The sequence below is a fragment of the Dipodomys merriami genome, unplaced genomic scaffold, assembly GCF_024711535.1.
Source record: "Dipodomys merriami isolate MVZ:Mamm:240054 unplaced genomic scaffold, mDipMer1.0.p SCAF_8, whole genome shotgun sequence".
Lineage (NCBI taxonomy): Eukaryota > Metazoa > Chordata > Mammalia > Rodentia > Heteromyidae > Dipodomys > Dipodomys merriami.
The window spans coordinates 59,706,436-59,729,075 of NW_027206401.1; the positions used below are offsets into that span (position 1 = coordinate 59,706,436).

Sequence of the window (22,640 nt, forward strand, 5' to 3'; positions counted from 1 at the left end):
TCCCAACTGGAATTTTTAGTTCTTAAAATCTGGCTATTTGAAGAGTAGCACAATAGTGTACGACATCACATTTTATTCGGAGAACATAAGACATAAAAAAAAAAAAAGAAGTTAAGAGCAAATATAACATCAGTCATTGAAACTCACAGAACTGCAAAAAGACATACAAAATACATTTTAAACCCTATCTCTCAAGCAGCCAGCTCCTATACCTATGAGAGGAAGAACAGAATTAAATGCTCTTAAAAAGGCAAACACTGGCAGCATCCATCCGTGCATAGCTATGTCAATAAACAGCAGTGGAGGACCAGTCATAGTAACCTCCTGGTTTGATTTTATTGAGTTAAAAAAATGCAATTTTGCCATCCATTGTTTTCAAAGGGCATAAGGCTTTAGTCCCTTCTTTCTCACTTTTGTGGGATATTTCTGGCTATTTTAGCACAGGGCACAGCACTGGGGCAGACTTGCAGCGCTGGTAGGGCAGCTGCAGACAGCATTTCTTACTAGGAAGGAAGGTAAGAAGACACAAGGGCACAGAGCTTGATGAAATAATCTAGAAAAACACCATACAGCTCACATTTGTGATTTCCTCACAAATAACCTTTTAAAACCAGGCTCATGGAAATACAGCTTATTAGCTACAATTTTTAAGGAGACTCTTTTGTTAAGGATTAACAAAAGAATGACTGTGTCCTAATTCTCTTTTAAAATGCCACCCCTTCCAAAACACTGAACTCCCAAGTCTTTTTGGAAAGTGCTTAAATCATCTGGAAATAAATATCACTTGCTGTCCTTGTTTTCTCATAAATGGCTTTTTCCATGGTTTCTGTGAATTTCACCTTCCCCCCCTAAAAAACGAAACAAAAAAACGGTCCTTACCCTCATCAGCACAACACAGACGTATGATTTAGCATATAAAACCCTTAATTACGTACTGATTTACGAAAAATTATATTCTTTCCCTGTTTTCGTCCCTTTTCAAGAAGTCTTCTTGTGATTAACTGTAAACAGCAATGGTTTGCACCTTAAATTAGAAGCCATTAATTAGCATGACGAAGTCAGCTGCAAGATACACAATTTATTTAATCACTAATCACCTTGGCTAAACTGTAGCATACCCTTTGAATATCCTTAGGTAAATTATCGATCTGCCGCTAATTTACCTCCACACCAGGGATAAATATTAGTGTCCTTTTCTTTCTTAGGTTTACATTATCCCTTTCTGTAAGCACTTAAAAAAAAAAAAACAGCTTTAAGGGTCTTTAATCCCTATCCCTAATTAGTCCTCGGTAGCCTTTTTCTAGTCAGGGAAAAGGAAGGGGGGGGGGAAGAGTATATTAAGTATAAATCTGGAGTTCGCCTCTCCCGTTTGATAACAATAACAACAATAATAATTTTTTTAAAAAAACAACAAAAACACACGCATGCTGAAGGCCAGGGTAGTTAACAGCACAACTATGCAGAGGTGGCTACAAGCAAATAACGGGTTTGCACAAACGCCAGGGCTTGATAACAAAAAGCAGCCCGATCGTCTCTGACCCGGAGGCGCACAGCGCTGGGTCCGGCGGGGCGAGCGAGCCCGGCCCGGGCTGCGGGAGGACGCGGGGCTCGCAGGATGCAGCCCGCAGCTTCGTCACACATGCACATGGCACGAGACTGGCACCGGCACCGTCCTGCAGCCCGGGCCGGGCGGCGCGGGCCCGAGTTCGTCCGGCGTGAGAGTGATCCGCACGCGCGCGCGTGTGTGTGTGTGTGCGCGTGCGCGCGCGAGCGTGAGACCCATCCTGCGGGCACTTCCCCTCTCCGGGCAGTTTTGCTTCATTTGTTTCCTATTTCTGCTACAGAGAAAAACTAACTTCCATCTCAGCCGAGCCAGCGCCGCGGAGCGGAGCCGAGCGGGTGCTGCGGCCTCGTGTGTGCGTCAGATCCCTCCGCCGCCGCGGCGGTGGCGGCGGCCTTTGCCGAGAAGCCGCCCGCAGCCCAGCCGGGGCTCCGGGGGCCCCCCGACATCTTCCTTCTCCGACTGGAGACAAATAAATAAATAAATCGCGCCCCGGTGGGAGGAAGCGGCGGAGGAGGGCGGGGGTCGCGCCGCGCCCGGCGCTGGGGTAGGGGTCGGGGCGGAGGCGCTCTTTTTCTCTCCCCCCTCCCCCCCTCCTCCGCGCGGGCCGCGCTCTGCCGGGGCCGCGCAGGCGGGGACTCCTTTCCCGGCGGAGGGATCCGCGGAGGCGGCTGCGGCCGAGGCGGCGGCCTCCGAGTTGTTGTTTCCTCCTCCGCCGCCGCCGCCTCCTCCGCCGCCGTCGCTTGAATGGTGGAGCCGCGGCTCGGCTCGTGAGCTCACGCTGACAGCCACAGGGCGGGCGGCGGCGCCGGGCCCGCTTCCCCTCGCTCGGCGGCGGCGGGCGGCCCCGCCGGCGGCCCCGGAGCCAGCCGGGACCATGTCTCGCGAGCGGAAAGGCCTCTCGGAGCTGCGATCCGGTAAGTCGGGGGGCTGCCGGGGCCGCCGGCTCCGGGCGATGCCGCCCGCGGCGCCCGCGCCCGCCGCCGCCCGCTCAGCCCGGTCTCCGGTCCCCTCTCTCTCCCGCGCAGAGCTCTACTTCCTCATCGCCCGCTTCCTGGAGGACGGACCGTGCCAGCAGGCGGCCCAGGTACGGGGCGCGCGGCGCGGCCGGGCCGGGGCGTCCGCGGCCCGGGGCGGGGGGGGGTGGGGGGCGGCGGCGCGGGGCCGGGCCCGGGGCGCGGGGCTCAGCTCGCCCCGCTTTGTTGTCGCAGGTGCTGATCCGCGAGGTGGCCGAGAAGGAGGTAAGGGCGGCGGCGGCGGCCCGGCGCGTCCTCCCGCCGCGCGGCCGGCGGGGCCGCTGCGGGGCGGCCGCCGCCGGGGGCCGGGGGGCGCGGGGGCGCGGGGTCCGCGGCGGGGCCGGGGCGGGCGCGGGCGGGCGCGGGCGGGCCCGGGGCCCGGGGCCCGGCTCACGGGGCGCCTCTCCCCGCAGCTGCTGCCCCGTCGCACCGACTGGACCGGCAAGGAGCACCCCAGGACCTACCAGAATCTGGTGAGACGCTCGCCTCGCCGGGCGAAGAAACTTTTCCCCGAGTCGAATAAAAATTGAATTTCCCGCAATTTTTTTTTTTTTTAAAACTGAGACAAAAACTTCGCCCCGGAACCGTGAGAGCGCTAAAGGCCGACGGGGAGCGTGGGGAGGTCGGGGTGGGGGGCGGCGGGGGGGCCGCGGCCGGGGAGGGGACCCGCGCTCCGGGGCCGCAGGGGCTGCGGACAATTTATTTGTGATATTTGGTTAATGTGCTAGAAATAAAGATACGTCATGAGTGTTGTGCAGTGCAAGGCCCGGCGGAGGAGGGGCCGGCGCGCGCGGCCGGGCGGGGGCGCGCGCGCGCGCGGCTGCGGGCGCGGCGCGAGGCGGGAGGGCGGGCGCGCGCGCGCCCCAGCGCTCGCTCGCTCGCTCCCTCTGGCTGGCTGGCTGGCTGGCTGGCTGGCTGGCTGGCTGGCTGGCTCGCTCGCTCAGCAGCTCTAGCTCTGCACGCGCGGCCGGCGCGGCTTTCTCCAGCTCCAACACAATAGCTGGTCGCTGAGTGCCCGGACTTGGCGTGGGCTTTTCCCCCCAGCAGGCTCGGAACCGAGGCAAGATTATTATTATTAATTATTATTACCAGACCCTGATCCTGCGCTCCCTTTTCCTTTTAAAGTTTCAGCTCCATTTCCCCTGGTTTTTCTTTTTCTTTTTCTTGAGTTGGAGGAGTTCAGCCGTAGGATGCTAATGACACCGGCTTGCACACACAGAAAGATCTGCACAAGTGCACAGCGAGGAGCTTGGGCAGGTTTTTGCTACTTGTGATGTCCCTCCTGTTCAGTTCACACCCATTAATGGAGGGCCCTGCAATACTTCGGGTTTTTCTTTTTCTTTTTTTTAATATAACGTTTTTACTCTGGGATGGAACTTGGCCAACCAAAGTTCCTCTGTTTATGTTGGCGTAGATTTTGTCTTAATAGCTTGAACCATAGCCTCTGTTTCGTGCGTTTTAATTATTTCTAAAACCGTTTTCCACAAGTGGACCTCATTTTACTACTGGGAATAGTGACTTGTGAAGTTTGAAGGAGATAAGGTTTCCATCGCATTTTCTTGACCTCAGTAGATTTTGGTGGTTTGTATGAATGTTTGCGTAGGACCACATCAAGCCTCTGCGATTTATATAAAAATGCTTTGATTTTTAGGAAACAGTTCTAACTGGTGTGTGGGGGTGGGGGGTTGTTACAGTTACCAGTGTTACTTTCTCTGGTCTTTTGTAATGATCAAGGAGTTTCAGGAAGCTCAATATAATTGTTTTCTGTGAGGGGCAGGCCAGGCAGTTGGTTTTGATAGCTTTTGTTTCATTTCGCACAGTTACGTATGTTTCATTTGTACATAGTCACATTGTTTAATAGGTGTTGATGTCTGCTCTTGGCCGTCGAAGTAAGCAAGGATACCTACGTTTTATAAATGCAATGGAGACTTAAGCAGATTTAATTTACACACTTGAGGTTTGTTAAGTTTTCAGATAGCGATTAAAGCTAATTTCATGTAATACTTGGCTGAAGTGAATGGGGTTCCACAATTTACTGATATTTGAGATTAAGTTTTAGGGTTATTAGTACTTGACAAACTTTAGTGAATGGTCATATCTTTGTTATTTGAGAGAATTATAAATGACATGTCATTCCATTTTAAAGTTGGAAGAGGTTTTACAAAACTCACTTGAATTTTTTGTTTTTAAAACGTACAAACTCAAGTCCCAGAGAATTTTTTTATTTATTTAAGATAACATAGATTGTGGTGTCTACCCAATACTTGTAGGAGTGTCATTTGTTGTTGTTGTTTTTAGTAAAAATAAGATTTAGGCAATAAAATTCAGATTTAGACTTAATTATCAAGGGCAAGGAAGAGAAAAAAGGGGTTCTCAACATCTTACATTTCTCATCAATTTCTCAAATTTAAGATAAAGCAACTGTCTTATCACCGCGTTATCCAGTACTAGCATCCTTTTGAATGGGAGTGGCTTTTCTTGCTTGCAGGATTACCAGAACAGTCCTGTTGACATACTTATAAGACAGTTAAGAATTCTTACTAAAACTTGGGGATTCTTTGATTGTTTTTTGTGCTTTGATTTAATCAGCAGCAAACTGTCTGCTGGATGTAGTGTACCATTTGAGGCAGTCATATCCATCAAACTATATAAATGTATAGGTGAACATTATTTGACTTTTTAAGTAATAATTAGTTTAATAGTAGAGTTTGAAATTTTATGTTCAGGTAGAACCAAAGTTTCTTTATTTTCTACTGTAATCTTATGGCTGAAAATAGTTTGGTGTGTGTCAATTGAAGATTATTTTAGGAGTGAAATTGAAGTTTCAGTAGTTTCTACTTCTATCAATGATTTGTTTACATACTTACTGATCAATAGGGAAATCAGTCTACAATGGAATCATAATGTTTACATTTTGGTCCAGAGGAAAATGCAGTCATAAGGATAAGTTTAGAAAGTTCATAGATTAAAAGAATAAATTGATGCATATATTTTAGGTATCATTAGGAAAGGAAATGCTCATAACCTGAGTATTATCTTTGTCTTTGGTATCATAAACCATGAGTTATTACCACTTTCATTAAGATTTAAAATATTTTAGCAGTAAATGGAATTTATAGGATACTAAAATTGGTTTTGCCTCTGATATTTTTATTCATGTATATATAAATATGAGATTTATTTTAAAGCAAAAAGACAGTTTTCAAGGATTTCAATTCTTTTTAAGTGGAGTAAAGTAAAACATTTTTATAGAAGAAAACCCAACTTTTTTTGGACAAAGGCACTTCGTTATAATTTGGAGTTGAACTGGCTTCTTAATTCTAATTTATACTAGTCACCTTAATTATTGATGACTTTTACAAAATCCTAAGGTAGAATTGTTAAGCATTTTTACCAGATTGATATCATTGATTGTATTTTTGCTTGCTTGCAAGCCTGTGTTTTTTTTCCTCTCCAAAACTGTGTTAATGTTTTACTAATTTGCTAGGATGAAGTCATTTTTCTTTTTCAAGCAGTGATACTTGCTTTTCTTAAAGTGATTCCATTTTATTAGAAATCTTCCTTTTCAGATAAAAGGCTATTGGGAGATATGGGTTCTGGTCTTAAGCTCTATTGACAGCCTGCTGGTAATCTTGGGCAAACTGAAATTTCACTTGCCTCAATTATCTTTGAAATTTTTTTCCTAATCTGAAAATCTGTGGTTTTGCTCTAGAAATCTTACGAATATAACAGCTAAGTAGATGTAAAATTGGAATCACTTTGTAGGCATTGTGGGTAGACTGCTAGAAAAAGTTTACTAGTTCTAACTGATTTTGTGAAACAATGACCACTAAGTCAAATGGTTGAAAAGTCTGACTTGATAGAGACTATTTGGAGCTCTTTTCTTTTGGTAATTGATGGTAAAGCAGTGGAGTATATGATGTGAGCCTAGATGTTGAATCCAGCTACTTGTTTACAGAAATCTGGGATGTAAAACCATCATAACTTTGTATTACTTTTGAAAATTGTCACAGAGGCCATGCTTTATTTTAGTGGTCTGTTTTAAAGATGCATTTGTTCTAAACAATTTAATACAGTGTTTTGCATTCCTCGGTTAGAGGAGATAAGTTCTATCAGTGTTGGTTTTTAAGTCCACTTTGGGATTCTTTGTAAGGTAAGCCACAGATCTTTGTTTTTGTTATTTAACCCAGAAACTCTTCTCATGTGGTAGTTGTTGCTCCCTTTCCCAAATTTTGTGGCTATCTACTATTTTGCTGTGGAATTACAGCAAATAAAATTATACCTGTACAACTTCCTTTGGGCAAATAATTCCAAACAAGCCAATTTCATTCTTGCTTTTCCTTTTTTTAAAATATAAATTTCCGGATTTAGCGAAAAAACTTGAATATTAATCTAGTTGGCACACAGCAGATAATACTGAGCATATTCATTTAAATTAGTTATTTACTACTGAGCATAGAAGTAGTCTCACTTGAGTTTGAACACAGACAAGGAAAAGGGTGATTAGATGGAGAAATTTTTATGTTAAGGAAATGAAAAGGACAATCTAGTTTATGCATCTTCTGCTTAAGTTGAAATTAAATTTAATGAGATTTATAGAATAAGCTCTAAACCATCTGTGGCAGTATGGATAATGGAGTTTGGTACAAAGGGAGTATCAAAGAACCAAAAGATTTAGGATTCTGGCTGGCCTGATCTCTGTCAGAACAGGCATGTACCTTGTCTTGGCAGAAGAAATAACTCTTACTTGTATCATTTGACCTTGATTTCGTTTGGGATAGAAAAATACTGAATTCTAGGCAACTTGGTGAAACATGCTTTATCTGGTACTGTGGTCATACATACAGTAGTAGTTACTTTGAATGCTGTGAAATGGACAAATTAATGAAATGAGTGCCAAGATTATATTGACATGTTGAACAGTTTTTAAGGATTTTTCTTCAGGTAATAACTTTTCTACCAGATTTATGAGTATTAAGTTATGCTAAATAAATGATTTCTTTAAAGAAAATTTCTTGACGGAACTATTTTTCACTCACAAATATGTCGTGATTTAAAAAGAAATGTCAAACTATCTTTTAAGTAGTTAAAATTTGTCTTTTTTGGGGTCATGCTGAAGTTTGAACTCAAGGCCTCACATACTTGCTCAGCTGGAACTCTGCCACTTGAGCCACATCTCCAGTTTGGCTTTTTGCTGGTTAATTGCATATATAGTTTCTTGGACTTTGCTGCTCAGACTGGTTTCAAACAACAGTCTTGATGTTAGCTGGAGTTAAGACTATAAGCATGAGCCACCTTAAAGAGTTCACCTTAAAATAGTTCTAGTATATCATGCTTTTTTTTTTTTCTCCTTCCCCCCCTTTTTAAACATTATGTAATCAGATTTTGACAAATACAATTTGGAACAGTCATATTGTCTTCAGATGATAAATTTATATTGATAATACAGATTAAATTATATGAGTGAGTTCTTAATAGTTGGCTAATTTTGGAAATAAGATTTTCAAGTTAAGTTGCAGTTGTTTACTCACAATTATGAATAACTAAACCAAGATTAATTTTGATACTTGATAAGGTTTTATATTAATTCTATTATACTAGTTAATATAGAAACTATAAACATCTTAAATATTCTGAAAGTAGTTTAGCTTAAAGGATTTGACTTGGCATATATAGCTCTTATTAAGCCTTTAATAATCAAAATTGTGTTCTAATAAAGAAAAAAGTTTTGAGAAGGATATAGTAAAGTAATAAAAATAACTGTAAACTTGAAACCAGATTACTGGGTCTCATTATTGATTCCTTTTTTTTTTCTATTTTCTAAACCTATGTCATTGGATAAACTATTGTGTTGAACTTAAGTTTTCTTTACCTATGAGATATGGAAAGTTTAAATTTATTTGTTTATGAAGAATAAATAATTTTTGAATACAGTTTATTTTCTATGGAAAAGTTATTGCATTATACTAATGATCAGGAAATGCATGCTACTTTGAAGATTATATTTGTTATAACAGATTTATAAGTTTGAGAATTTTAGCTGGTATTTTAATAAACATAGCATAATGAAATAGCAAATATGTCTTTTTACATTTATAATTTTGTTTATATGCTAGAGTGGACATAAAGATAAGAGCTGTGTTTCACAAAGCTGGTTTTTAGAATTTAAAGTACATAATAGAGAGCAGACTTTTGGATATGACAAAATTTAAAAGATCAATCAGGTGTTGAAGACAAAAGGTTGAAGTGTAGTCAAGACAGCTTATATTGGTGCCAAACATTAGGAGACTTTTTTCATAAAGATTTAATTATATGTTAGTAGAATGGTATTTCTAAGCCAACACAAGCAAATCAAGAAATTGAAATAAATATATTGATCTAACTTCACTTGAAAAGTTCTTGGAAAAGATACTCAAAACTATTTCCCTGGTTAAGTAAAAAACAACATATTCTTTGTTTATTTATTTATTTATTTTGGGTCCGGTCATGGGGCCTGAACTCTGGACCTGGGGGCTGTCCCTCAGCTCTTCAGCTCAAGGCTAGCGCTCTACCACTTGAGCTACAGCGCCACTTCCAGCTTTTTTCTTTTTGTTTATATGGTGCTGAGGAATCGAACCCAGGGCCTCAGGCATGCAAGGCAAGTGCTCTACCACTGAGCCACCTTCCCAGCCACACACCATATTCTTTGTAATTTGGAGTGTAATTAAAGTAGCCCTTAACTCTTACATCAGGTACAGTGCTAAGGTTATATGATTTAAGTAACGAGTAATGGCTGCCTTCCAGACGGTGACTATTGGAATTCCATTTATACAGATGAAGACACTGAAGCGTAGAGTGTTTTCTCCATGCGTACAGTACATTCAGCAAGTTTAAATCCAGACTATTTGACTTGAGATTTCTTCTTTTAAGCTACTTTTCCTGAACAATTAAGAGGCTCTTAATGATACTATGTCCACTTCATACTTTCCTTTCCTCTCACACCTTCTGCTAATGGCAAACTTTACTTGGCTGGAAAGGAAAACTGCTTATCTGGAGAAGTTTAGTATTAGAAGGCAGTCTTCTCACTTTCTAACCTTTTTCCTTCAGCATTACAGTTCATATTTTCCTATCATTGAAGTTTAACTTAAGTATTCCAGCTTCCTGGGGCTGGTGGGACTCGAACCCATGATTGGCAAAAGGAGTCACCAACATTCAGTCAATCGGGCTGGGAATCTTTATTAGCCTCAGCGACTGCTCCCCACCATCAGGACAGCTAAGAATAGCCCTGAGCTCAAAATGGGGTAGGCCTATCTAGGAGAAAACCTGCAAGGAGCCACTCACAGGTGGCCAGTGGTAGTTTCACAATGGGCAAAGAAGCAAGTTATCTAGAAGCAGGGCTAGCATTTAGTGATTACAAATGGTGATTACAGTTTAGGTAACCAAGGCAATAGATCTAGAAATAGCAATTGTGTGTGTGTAATTTCGGACAAGATGGACAGGAGATGAGAAGAGCTGCTTCTCTTTCACAAGATTCTGTTGTACTATTGAAACATTGTTAGTTATGGGTCATTTTTTAGAAGAAAGATTGGTAAACTATAGCTGCTGTGGTTAAATCCTATAAGAAACTAGTTTCTTTAAGGCTTTTGAACTAAGGATATTACATGGAAATAGTATATAGACATCAAAGATTGAGATACACTGTCTAACATTAGAAAATGTTTTCTGATCTGTGCTGAATAATGTGACTTTAAAAAAAATGTTAAATTTAGATTTTTAATAATTATAAAACATTATTTAAGGATTATTAATAGGTGATTTGCAGTGGATGCTAGGAGTGAAGAAGATACAGGAAGTTTGAAAACCCTATTACTAACCTTCTGGTCTAGCCAATGGAGTAGTAAGCCTCGAGTGAGTGGCAGATTCTGGGTTTGCATTCACAGTAGGCTCTGTCTGAGATACATCTTAGTGGTAGGAGATAAAAGGATTTGTTCATTTCAAAAGGGATACAGGTTTTAAAATTCTTGGACTGGAATGGGCACTTAAGTTTTATATAGTGATCATAAGTTTTGTGGTATTAATGTTAATCTGTTCATCACACCTTTCTCATTTTAAACTGAAGATTTAGAAATAGAGTTTTAGAAACAGTGACAAAAGTAGGATTGATCACCTTGATTTCTGTAGCCATCTTTTTCTCATCACTGTAGATACATCTACTTATATATGTATATATATGTGTATATATATGTATATATATATATATATATATATAGTTTTAGCAGGTATTTATTTTAAAGTAGGGGAATGGAATGGAGGAGACAGGGAAACATTTCCTGCTTCCCTGTAGGAAATGGAAGGTCAGGCTGGACTTGTCTCTAAAAAGCAACATGAATATATTTAAATGTAGGTATGAATGGGAAGTAGCTAGTTGAGAAGGAAGTTTGTTAACATAGAGAGTAGGGACTCATAACTAAGGAGCTCTGGGGAGTTAGAGAGTTAGGATTCAGAATTAAAAATTTAAAAATCTTTAGATTTTTGTCTGTAGGGGGAGGTATGCTTTTATACTAGTTTTCTTAGTAATAAAAGTGAGTGCTAACATTTCTTTTATTTTCTGGTTTAGTTTAATGTTAATTGAAAACTGTTCGAAGTATCTATAATTTACCTTTGCCTACTAACACATTTATTTGAGGCAGTTGGTATGAATGTAGGTTCTGGAGCAAGATTGCCTTATTATCTCCTTTCTTTGTGGACTGAGAATAATGATACTATATACTAATTAGGGTTGTTAAGATAATTAACTGGGGGTTTTGTTTATATTGAGGCAAGGTCTTGTTTGTAGCTCAGGTTAGACCTCCAAGTGCTGGGAGTGTAGGGATGTGTACTAGTAAAATTTACCACTCTTACCATAGGATCTGGCATTTATTCTGCAGCCAGTATGTGTTTGTTATGTAAATATTAATATTGATCATTCTTTTAGGTTTGTAATTGTGTTATTCTTTATATGAGTTATGTATCTTGAGAGTTTGAAAGCCAGTGATTATCACAGCAGAAGGCTTTACAAAAGAGAAAGAGTTCAATAGGGCTGGAGATTAATGAACCGTTAAGTATAAATTTAAAAATAACTTCTTAGAAGTATCAACAATTAAGGTAAGCTATTTTCCGGTAAACTAGGTGTACATTTTCAAGATTTTTTAGGGGGCACATTAAACTGAACATTGATAAACATGTCAGATAACAGAAAGGTGAATGTGTGGTAAGAGCTCTTTAGTGTCAAGTCAGGAGAGTGAAAGCCTGGAAGACAAATGAGATTGACAGTGGATCATTCTTTAAATGCTACCAGTAGAGTAGCTGTGAGATTAAAGTTGAAAAAGTGTAGGACTTTTCTTTTCCCTAAGAAGCAACATGAATATATTTAAATATAGGTATGAAGGGGAAGGAGCTAGTTGAGAAGGAAGTTAGTTGACAGAGTGTGGAGGACTCCCTATAGTTTAGGAGTTCTGGGGAGTTAGAGAAGTTAAGATTCAAAGCATAGGTAGAGTAATTTGATCTTATATACTAAGAAGGGGTAATAATAAGAAACAGGTTCAGTACATGTCTAGGAAGCTTTACAGGAAACAAACCTTGAACTTCCTGATGTTGAGGAAGTAAGTGTTGGAAAGGATTCAGAAGAACTTGTCTTTGAAAACATTGTTAGTCTACTATCATAATTTGTTCTGCATACCCTTGTGTGTCGGCACTTCAGAGACTGCTAAGTAGACATACTGAGTATATGTTCTCTGATGCCACTTTTTCTCTGTACTTCTTTCTGTTTTGCTTAGAATTTTGTTTGGTCATATATCGTGGTTTTAAAGTATTATTTCAATATAATAAAGCATTAGAATGTATAAAGCACTTTTTTTCTTTCTCTGTTTTTATATTCTATGTTTTGAGTTTGAGGGAAGTGGGAAGGTCAGTAGTTGTTTACATAAAGATTTTCCTGAATCTTTAAAGCAGGGGTATTGAATATATATTTTTTTGTGTCATACACACTGTATTCAAAGTCCTGTTTTTCTTGGTTTTCATTTTTTGGGTGCTAATCAAGCACTCTACCATCTGTAGCACACCTCCAACCTCTTTTTCATTAGTTATTTTTGAAGGTAGGGCCTTTTTTTTGGAGTCTGCCTCTCAAGTGTCTTGGGTTATTCATGAACCACCCAGCCTGGACCTTTTCTTTCCCCTTGGTATTCATTCTGCCAAGATTTAACTATGGCATGCCAGACTGCTTTAAAGTCTTATAGTGTAATATGGCATCTTCATGGCAGTAGTAATTATAAAGTGTAAGGTTGCCTTCTCTTATTACGCCTACCTTAGAAGTATCTGTATTAGGCGACTTTTTAAAAAAAATCTGTGTTCTGGGCTGGGAAGATGGCTCAGTGGTAGAGTGCTTGCCTTGCATGCATGAGGTCCTGGGTTCGATTCCTCAGCACCACATAAGCAAAAAGAAAAAAAGCCAGAAGTGGCCCTGTGGCTCAAGTGGTAAAGCACTAGCTTTGAGCTGAAGAGCTGAGGGACAGCGCCCAGGCCCAGAGTTCAAGCCCCACAATCGGCCCCCCCCCAAAAAAATAATCTGTTCTATAGTTAAAAAGCATAACAGATAACAAAAGATAACAAGATGATACAAAAAACAAAATGATCTACTCCCTCACATAACAGCTCATCCTCCAAGTTGGTCTCGGGAAGAATTCAGTTTCCATTACTTGATATACTTGACAGCAATGTACAAACTGTTTCTTTTTTTTAATTCCTTTTTTGGCTCTGTGTGTGTCTGTGTGTGTGTGCATGCGTGCATTCAGGTATGTGTGCATGTGTGCTTGTCCTGGTGCTTGAACTTGGCCTAGGAGCTGGCGCATGACCTTTGTGCTCAAGGCTAGCACTGTACCATTTGAGCCACAGCCCTACTGCCAACTCTTTTTTAGGGAGTTAATTGCAGATAAGAGCCTCATGGACTTTGCAGCATAGACTGGATTTGAACCATAATCATCAGACCTAGCTTCTTGAGAAGCTAGGATTGTGTGATCTACCAATGCCCAACTGTGTGTTTTCGAAGATGGTCTCACTATGTAGATTAGGCTGACTTTCAAACTCCTTGGTTTCAAGACCTCTTTAAACTGAAAAAATTAGAGGTTCCTGTGTTTACATGGTTTCTAATCTACTGGTGCTTACAATATCAGAAAGAGAATTTAACATATTAGAAACTTACTAAATACTAATCCATTAAGCTAGTTTCATATTAATACAAGTAGCATTTTATTATCCAAAAGAAATTTATGAGAATAACATTGTTTCCATTTTCATGTCTTTAGTATGTGTCTTAGTAGAAAACTATTAAGAGTCCTGTATCTACTTTTGCATCAACCGCCCTGTGACATAGTTGTGTAGGTAGCCACTGGCACCCCTTGCCATATACTCATGAGAAGATGAAAGTATAAAGCAAGTGAAGTCTTAGTGTTACTATTCATAGTTTTTACTGCAGAATCCCCCCAGGGAGAGTCCCTACCCCCCCCCCCCCCCATAAGTAGAATAGTTAGTTTCAGCAAGGAGACTTACTTTGTAGCTTGGTAGCTACATTTCAAGTGTTAATGCCTGGTTTATTTCTATTTCAATTATGATATTCTATTTTGATTATGATATTTACTATAAAAGATGTTATAAGAAACGTTAGCATTTCACATCATGGTTTCAAATACTGGCATCAATTAAGTAGCATTTTGAAGTTGTTCCTAAAGTTATCTCTAGTTGGTAGGTTTATTTTACAGTTGAGGTTGTTTAGGGCAACTGTTAGAATTTGCCTTTATTTCTATAAGATTTTTGGTGGATACTAAAATTTAGCATAGATGCGGTGTTAAGTATTCTTAAAGTTATAATGAGAATGTAAACAATATTTGTCTTTCATAATTATTCTGGAGATTTTATCAGTCTCAAAATTATTTTATAGTCAGATACATTTGCCTTCTGGTTGCTTAAAGTTATTGAAAACCCAAATTGCAAAGTATTCCTTTATAGTGTTCTGAATTTTGCTTGTTTCTGTCATGATTTCTCTTTTTTGACTCTTATTTATTTGAGTGTGTTCTCTTCTTTTTTTGGTCAGATTTGCCAAAGGTGTGTCAATTTTGTTAATTTTCTTCAATGAACCAACTCTGTTTCGTTGATTCTTTCTATGGTTTTTTTAGTCTCTTTAACTGACTTATTTTGGATTTAATTTTGATTGTTTCTGTCTACTGGTTTGGGGTTTGGCTTGTTCCTGTTTTTCTGGAAGCTTGAAGGTACATCATTAAAGTGTTGGTTTGAGATTTCTTCAATTTGCTGAGATAGGCACTAGAGCTATAAAATTTTCTTAAAGTACTGCCTTTGCTGGGTCCTACAGGAGATGGTATTTTGAGTGTTCATTTTTTGTTAAATTTCATAAATGTTTGACTTTCTATTCTAATCTCGTCAGTGACCCACTGGTCATTCAGCAATGTGTTGTTCAGTCTCCATTAGTTAAGAGAATTTTCTATGATAACTTTTGGTGTTGAGCTCTAATTTTATTCTGTTGTCTGATAAGATGCAGGGAATAATCAAGAAAATGTGGTATATGTACACAATGGAATTCTGTGCTTCCATTAGAATGATACTGCACCATTCATAAGGAAATGGAAAAAATTATATTAAGTGAAGTAAGCCAGACACAAAAAAATATTGGTTGCATGGTTTCTCTCACAGTAATTAGAATGTGCCTATAAATCTACAAGTAAACACAGTGGATGGTAAAAACAAAATGTTACAACTGGGGCATGATAAACAGGACTCTATAAACATTCACACAACGAGAGCAAAGGATCACACAGTGAGACCAAAGGAGGAGATTCTTAGGAGAGGATCACAAAGGCTCAATAGGTAGTGCATATATGACCATATAAATGATGTTTATTGAAATGAACTTCAAGAAATAGGAACAAGAGTGGGTTTTATTTTTTGTTATTGTTATTTTGCTTTTTCCTCCTCCTTTGTCTCTGTTTTTGATTTCTGTACCTTTTGTCTTGTTTGTACGTCTGTTTTGGGGAGGGTAAGGGCAGCAAAGAAATGGTGGGACAAAGAGTGAACAAATATAGCAGTGTTAAGAAACTATGCTGACAGTAAACTATACAACTTGTGGGGGAGAGAACAACTTGGTTGGGAGAGAAAAACTGGGAGAACACAAGGGAAGAGGGGACAATGTTCAAAAAGAAATGTACTCTTTACCTGACTTGGATAACTGTAACCCCTCTGTATATCACCTTTACAATATAAATAAATAAATAACCAAATAGTGAAGTAAAAATATGCCATATACTTACCTAGGATATACAAACAAGGCCCTAGGTCTGTGATTCTCAGTGTCCTCTCCTCAAAACCTAAATATAAAGAAAGACATACTATATAGTCCATATATTTTGTTATTGTTCATTATTCACATTGCTCAGGCCCTGGCTTTATAACTTGCTACATGTAGATTCCATTAATATTTTAGTCTATTTTTCTCTCTCAATTAGTGATGGGTAGGATAACTTCTGAGGGCTAAGTAAAATGTGAGCAAATGTAAAATGTTGATCAGCTAGAAGAGATTACATATTTTTAAAAGCATATTTGACTTAAATGATTATTTTGCTTTAGCAAGTTTTTATGCTTGTCCTTCCATATCTAGGTGAAGTATTACCGACATCTGGCACCTGATCACTTGCTGCAGATATGTCATCGACTAGGACCTCTTCTTGAGCAAGAAATTCCTCAGAGTGTTCCCGGAGTACAAACCTTATTAGGAGCTGGAAGACAGTCCTTGCTACGCACAAATAAAAGTATGAGCATTTTCTAGTAGGATTTAGATGTTCTGTTTATTTTATTTTTGTGTCTCGTTTTTGTATGCATAAAAATATGTGTGTTTAATAGGCTGCAAGCATGTTGTATGGAAAGGATCTGCTCTGGCTGCACTACATTGTGGAAGACCACCAGAGTCACCAATTAACTATGGTAGCCCACCTAGCATTGGTGAGTTGTTTGAGTTCACTATTGTAGTTGGTATACTCCAGGTAAAGAGATGTTGAAAATACAAATAAGAAAGGTTTTTAGTGACAGTACAGAACTAAATATTTAGGTAGACATCAATAGCAAAGAATTCCTTATTAATAGTTTTAATACTGAAGACATAAATCTAATTGTGGATTACATATTGTTTATTATTTAGGCTGATTAGTTGTCCCTACTTTTTTTAATTACAAAAAGTCCTTACTAAAATGTACATTATTAGATTAATGAGCATCATCAGTATTGTAAGTTAGTTTGAGTGATAGAAAATTATTTGGCTGTTAACACTGCATGAATCTTTGTAAAGTTCCAAAGAAGGAAAACTTGTGAGCATATCTTTTTCTTGAATTGCTTTTCTAGATTTATTCCTTTTATCTGTTTCTACTAGACCCTTGTTTTACCTGGATTAATGCACTGTCCTCTGAACTTGACTTTCTGCTTTTACAACTTCCTTCTAGTTTACTGTGTAACTTGGTAAATACTGGTTTTATTCAATTCTGCCTTTGTACTTTTGCTTAAGGAATTTTAAAGAAGCTGAGTATATTTTAATGGTACTTCATCTCCCATACAAGTTAACCCCTGCTTTAATATTTTAATCATAACTGTAGCCTCTATTCTCCTGCCTAACTGGGAATGTTATTCCCCTTCCACTAATCCAAATTTTATGTCTTCCTTTTCTGAATCTTATACTTGTAATCACTGTTAACACTTTGTATATAATCATTGTTACATTTTGTATAGTTTTGCTTAGTGTTTGGATATATTTTTTTACTGCTTTACTCTCAACATTTGTATCTTTTTTTCTTCTTTTGTTTCAGTCCTGGGGCTTGAACTCAGGGCCTGGGCACCATCCCTGAGTTCTTGTGCTCAAGTTTAGTGCTCTACCAGTTGAGCCACAGCTGTTTGTGGCTTTTTGTGTGTGTGTTTAATTGGAGATAGGAGTCCTTCTCTGGCTGACTTGGAACTGTGATCCTTAGATTTCAGCCTCCTGAGTACCTAGGATTATAGGCATGAGCTACTGTCACCTGGCAACATTTTGTATCTTTATTTCCCATCTTTTAAAAATAGCATAGAAGTGCCTTTAGAAATATACTATTACAGCCAGGCTCTGGTGGCTCGTGCTGTAATCCTAGCTACTCAGGAGGCTGAGATCTGAGGATTGAGGTTCAAAGCCAGCCGGGGCAGAACAGTTCCTGTGAGACCCTTATCACCAATTACCCACTCAAAAACTAGAAGCAGTGTTGTGGCTGAAAGTGGTAGAGCACTAGCCTTGAGCAAAAAGAGCTCAGGGATTGAACCCAAGCCCTTAGTTCAAGCCCCACAACACCTCCCCCCCCCCACCAAAAAAAAAAATACAGTAATACAGTATTATATTTTGTTTTATGTGGAACATTTAGTTATTTACATGTAAATATTGATGGTTTTGAATTTACTGTCTCTTGCTACTTTTACGTGAAACTACTTCTTTTCTGATTGCCTTTGGGATTTTTCTATTCTTTATATTCTGCAGTTTGACCATGATATGTCTTGATGTCAGTCACTTTTTGTACAACTTACTTGATATTCATTAGGCTTCTTGAGCCAGTGTCTTTTATTGAAACTGGAAATTTTCTAGCCATTCTTTGAAAAATATCCTGTTCACTCTTCATTCTTTCTCCTTGAGGACTTCACAGTTAAACAGATGGAAACTTTGTATTTCTAGGTTTTTTTTTTTCCTTCTCTTCCTTGGCATTTTGATTTAGGTTTTTACAATACCTCTGTTACCACTTTAGTTCTTTATGTGTTGCTTTTGTGGATGGCTGGTGCTAAGTTCTGTAGTCTTGGAGAGTGTAGATTATGCCTATTGCCTAGGAATATTTAAGCGTAAGGAAATAGCTTTGTCTTGAAAAACAGGTTTATTATCCAAGGATAAGTGTATACAGTAAATGGAGATTTTGTCTTCATTTATAATTTGAGTTTTTTTTTTTTCAAAAAACTTGAACAGACATAACAAGGAGTCACTTAAAACTAAATGCAAATTCTTCAAAGAGAAAGCTCTTGTTGTCTTAATGTCAAGGTTATCTTTTGCAGTATTTCCAATATTGTCTTTGAATTCTATAGTTACTAATTTCATATTTAGCAGTTTTTTACCTGTATCCTTAGGTCTATTTCTTTCCTCATTTATTACAAAGGTTGTTTTTATGCTATTACAAATCTACAAAATTTAGCATGATTTTAATATATTATTTGATACCATTTGACCTGTAAGTCAGTAAATTATAAAATTATACTATTCTGTTTTTTTTTTCTTCTCACTTATTTTCTCCCTAATTGCTCTTTAGGACTATTCCATATTTCAGTTTTATGTTGCTCCTAGATACCCACTCCTCACTGAAATACATTTGTTTCAATATATTATTTTCTCAGTAGCCATTTTGTTCTTTTTTTTATTATTATTTTTTGCCAGTCATGGTGCCTGAACTCTGGGCCTGGGCACTGTCCCTCAGCTCTTCAGCTCAAGGCTGGTGCTCTACCACTTGAGCCACAGCACCACTTCCAGCTTTTTCTGCTTATGTGGTGCTGAGGAATCAAACCCAGGGCCTCATGCATGCAAGGCAAGCACTCTACCACTGAGCCAACTTCCCAGCCCGCCATTTTATTGTTTTAGAGCTCATTTTCTTTTGCTTTGCTAGTCACAATTTTAGTTCATTAGTTTTATATTTAATAATTTCCAACTTAGTCATTTTTTTATATTGATCTTTTTTTAAAAATTTAGTTACATTCTTTTTTTATCTTTTTTTTTTTTTAATCCTTTCTCTGAGTCAGGTAACAGTGGCTCATGCTTTTTTCATTAAGAGCTAAGGATTGAAATTTGAAGCCAGACCAGGCAGGTGAAAATCCATGAGACTCCTATTTCTTTTTAAATATTTTTATTACTTCATATTTTTATTGACACATTTCTCAAATCTTTTTATAGTGTGTTGATATCCATCTTTTTTATTTCTGGTGTGGATATATAATATAAACCTGGGGCACTTTCTTCAGAGTGATTTCATTTCTTTTTTTAATTTATCGTGAAACGTTATTTCTAATTAAACATACACACACATATACACGTAAACACATGTGAAACTGGAAGCAGAGCTGTGGCTCAAGTGGTAGTGTTTAGGCTTGAGCTCAAAGGCTCACAGATGGTACCTTGGCCCCGAGTTCAAGCTCCAGGACCTGTACACACACAAAACAAATCTTCTAATGGTTTTCATATTTCCATTTGGTACAGTTTTACTTTTTTCCATTTCCCTCTCCGCCTTTTGGTGATACTACTGGGGTTGGCAACTGTTCTTCAGTTTCTCTGTTGCTTGAGAAACTGTATTTTTCTCCCCAGTTAGGATCTTGCCAGCTTAGACTGTGATTCTCCTACTTAGCCTTTCCTATAACTGGGATTGCAGGCTTAAACCACTACATCTGGCTTATTCTTTGAGTATTATTCTTACTAATTTTCTTTTCCTGTTCTTGTCATGAATTTAAATCCTATTTCCAGTAGTTGGAATTATAGGTATGAGCTACTGTGCCCAGGTGTTCTTTGCTCTGTTTTGTTGTTTCTTACAAGCATTGAAGGCTGTTGGAGGCAACAGGTTTGTTTTTCTTGGGGAGGGAATTAAGTTAATGTTCATTATTCAGAGTGTTTAAGTTTCTTTTCAAAACTTTGAAGAATGATGGTTTCTTGGGTTAGTTTTAATTAGTGCTCTTTAAGCTGTGTTTTTAGTTCTTTGCAAATAATGGGATTAGATTTGATTTTTTAGGTTGTAGACATGATGAGATGGATACTTTCCACTACCCTAGATGTGGCATTGAGTAAGCATTTCTAGTAGTGAATAGAAAGTATTTGCCATTTCTCCTAATCATTGCATGTTTGTGAAAATGCAGTTTTATTATTATTGAGGTGTTTTACATAGGAGTTGGTATTAATAAGTCAGATACGTTTCTTTGAGTATGTTTTTTTGGACAAAGTCCAGATGTTGCTTTCTCCCAGTTTTCCCCTCCTGTCCCTGCCCACAGGTTCATTTTCCACCTAGTATCTACTATGACTGCATTTGTTCACTCTTTCTATATTGCATATTTTTATAGTAATTATTGAGTGATGTTGAATTTTCATATCTTTGTAAGTGAAGCATTATATTTTCTTATAAGGTCTCTTGTCTATTTCATTTCTTTAGAGATTCTTTGAAGATAAGAACTTTTTTTTAGATACCTTTGGAAAGTAGAAAGTTAATTTTAGATAACAGGATAATAATTTGCTCAGCTTTCTTTTTTTTTTGGGGGGGGGGTCCGGTCGTGGGGCCTGAACTCTGGGCCTGGGCGCTGTCCCTCAGCTCTTCAGCTCAAGGCTAGCGCTCTACCACTTGAGCCACAGCGCCACTTCCGGCTTTTTTCTTTTTGCTTATGTGGTGCTGAGGAATCGAACTCAGGGCCTCAGGCATGCAAGGCAAGTGCTCTACCACTGAGCTACCTTCCCAGCCCCTTGCTCAGCTTTTTAAGGAAGTTGCAGAGGAACGAATGGTCTCCCATAAAGACTTTAAAAGTAAAGGAAGACCAGGTATGATGGTGATGTGTTCTTCCAGCTACTTGGAACCAGTGGCAGACCTAAGCAAAAGCCTGAGAATTACCAAAAAACTAAATTACTGTGGGTTTTGTCCAGTATCATAATAAGTCTTTTATGGTACCTGCTGAATTTTTAAACATAGGAGACTTTCAAATAGGAGATAAAGTAAAACACCAAAACTATGGGTAAATATTTGGAGAGTAGCTACTATTGTATATTCATTTAAGTTGCAGTCATAAAATAAGAAACGCTCATGGGATTTGTATTCCCTGTGTGATTATTTTCACTTAATCTTATATTCCCTACTACCTTTTTAAATGGACCAAAAGCTGATTATAGGATTATCCTTATCCTAATGTGGCAATCTTCTTTGAAGTTGAGATTATTGATCATTAGATTTACTATTAGTACTGCAGTGATTTATCTTGTAATGTAGATGATGTTGTAAAAATAAACTAACCTATATGGAATTATTTTCTAGATTATTTCTTGAGATAATTAGAAGTATTTTGTTATCATGTCCTCTTAATATTTGTATTAGTAACCTCAGGAGAATTTTTATAGAAAGCCTTTTCATTGTGCCTCTATTGAATTAATTGTTCTTACATGGTCCCTCTTAAATAAATTAGTACCCAAACTGTCTTGACATATTTCTCTAAATTGATGTACTGTTTTATCATTTTAGAGCTTTTAAATTAAACTGGATGTGAATTCTGTATAGTAGACCATTTTTTAATCCATTATCAAACTGGAAATGGACATTATAGCAAAATATAGATTCATTTCATATACATTTTACTTTTATGGTTTTTTTTTTTTTTGTAATTGCCTTTTCAAGACAGAGTCTCTGAGTAGCCCAGGCTGACCTTGAACTATCTAGGTAGTCCAAGGCTAGCCTTTAACTTGCCTTTCTCCTACCTCAGACTTTGAGATCCTGGAATTAGAGGCATGTGCCACTATGCTGGCTCTTAGTGTTCTTTAAGTTCTTGTGTCTTATTCTAGAGTCTATTTTCTATCAGACTAAATTTAAGGTAATCTGTAGACATTTACATTTTGTATTGTTTTTTTAAAGTTCCTTGTTAGATTGAGCTATACCTTAATTACAAAATTAGAATGAATAGAGAAAGTTTAGGAAACAGAACTCAAAAATCAGTCTTTACTGTCTACTGTTTATACTTAGAAACTTTTCCTGTCAGTCTTTTTTTCTTAGTATTTATCCTCCTGGTCAGCATGTAGTAAAGAGTATTTTGTTTGGCACCATACTGTTAATCAAACCTGAGCTCTACCTCTGGGAAGGTTACATTTTAGCCTTCACTTTCTTAGTGAAAAGTATTAGTTCCTTGATGAGATTAATAGTACTAACCTCAAATACTGGGTGGAGATTAAACAGAATAAGTATAAAATGTTTTGAATAGGGTCTGGCTTA

At 38.5% G+C, this 22,640-nt stretch overlaps 1 protein-coding gene across 2 annotated transcripts in view; it reads left to right on the forward strand.

Moving 5' to 3' along the window:
- The first annotated feature begins 2,270 nt into the window (after positions 1–2,270).
- The window catches only part of Phip (pleckstrin homology domain interacting protein), a 106,465-nt gene continuing 86,095 nt past the window's right edge, over positions 2,271–22,640 (forward strand). For both annotated transcript variants that reach the window (XM_070010276.1, XM_070010277.1), the window contains exons 1-6: positions 2,271–2,478; positions 2,590–2,648; positions 2,773–2,802; positions 2,991–3,050; positions 16,256–16,406; positions 16,498–16,596. In XM_070010276.1, the coding sequence (XP_069866377.1) occupies positions 2,439–2,478; positions 2,590–2,648; positions 2,773–2,802; positions 2,991–3,050; positions 16,256–16,406; positions 16,498–16,596 (439 nt within the window). In that variant the 5' untranslated portion in view covers positions 2,271–2,438. The remainder of the gene's footprint in view (positions 2,479–2,589; positions 2,649–2,772; positions 2,803–2,990; positions 3,051–16,255; positions 16,407–16,497; positions 16,597–22,640) is intronic.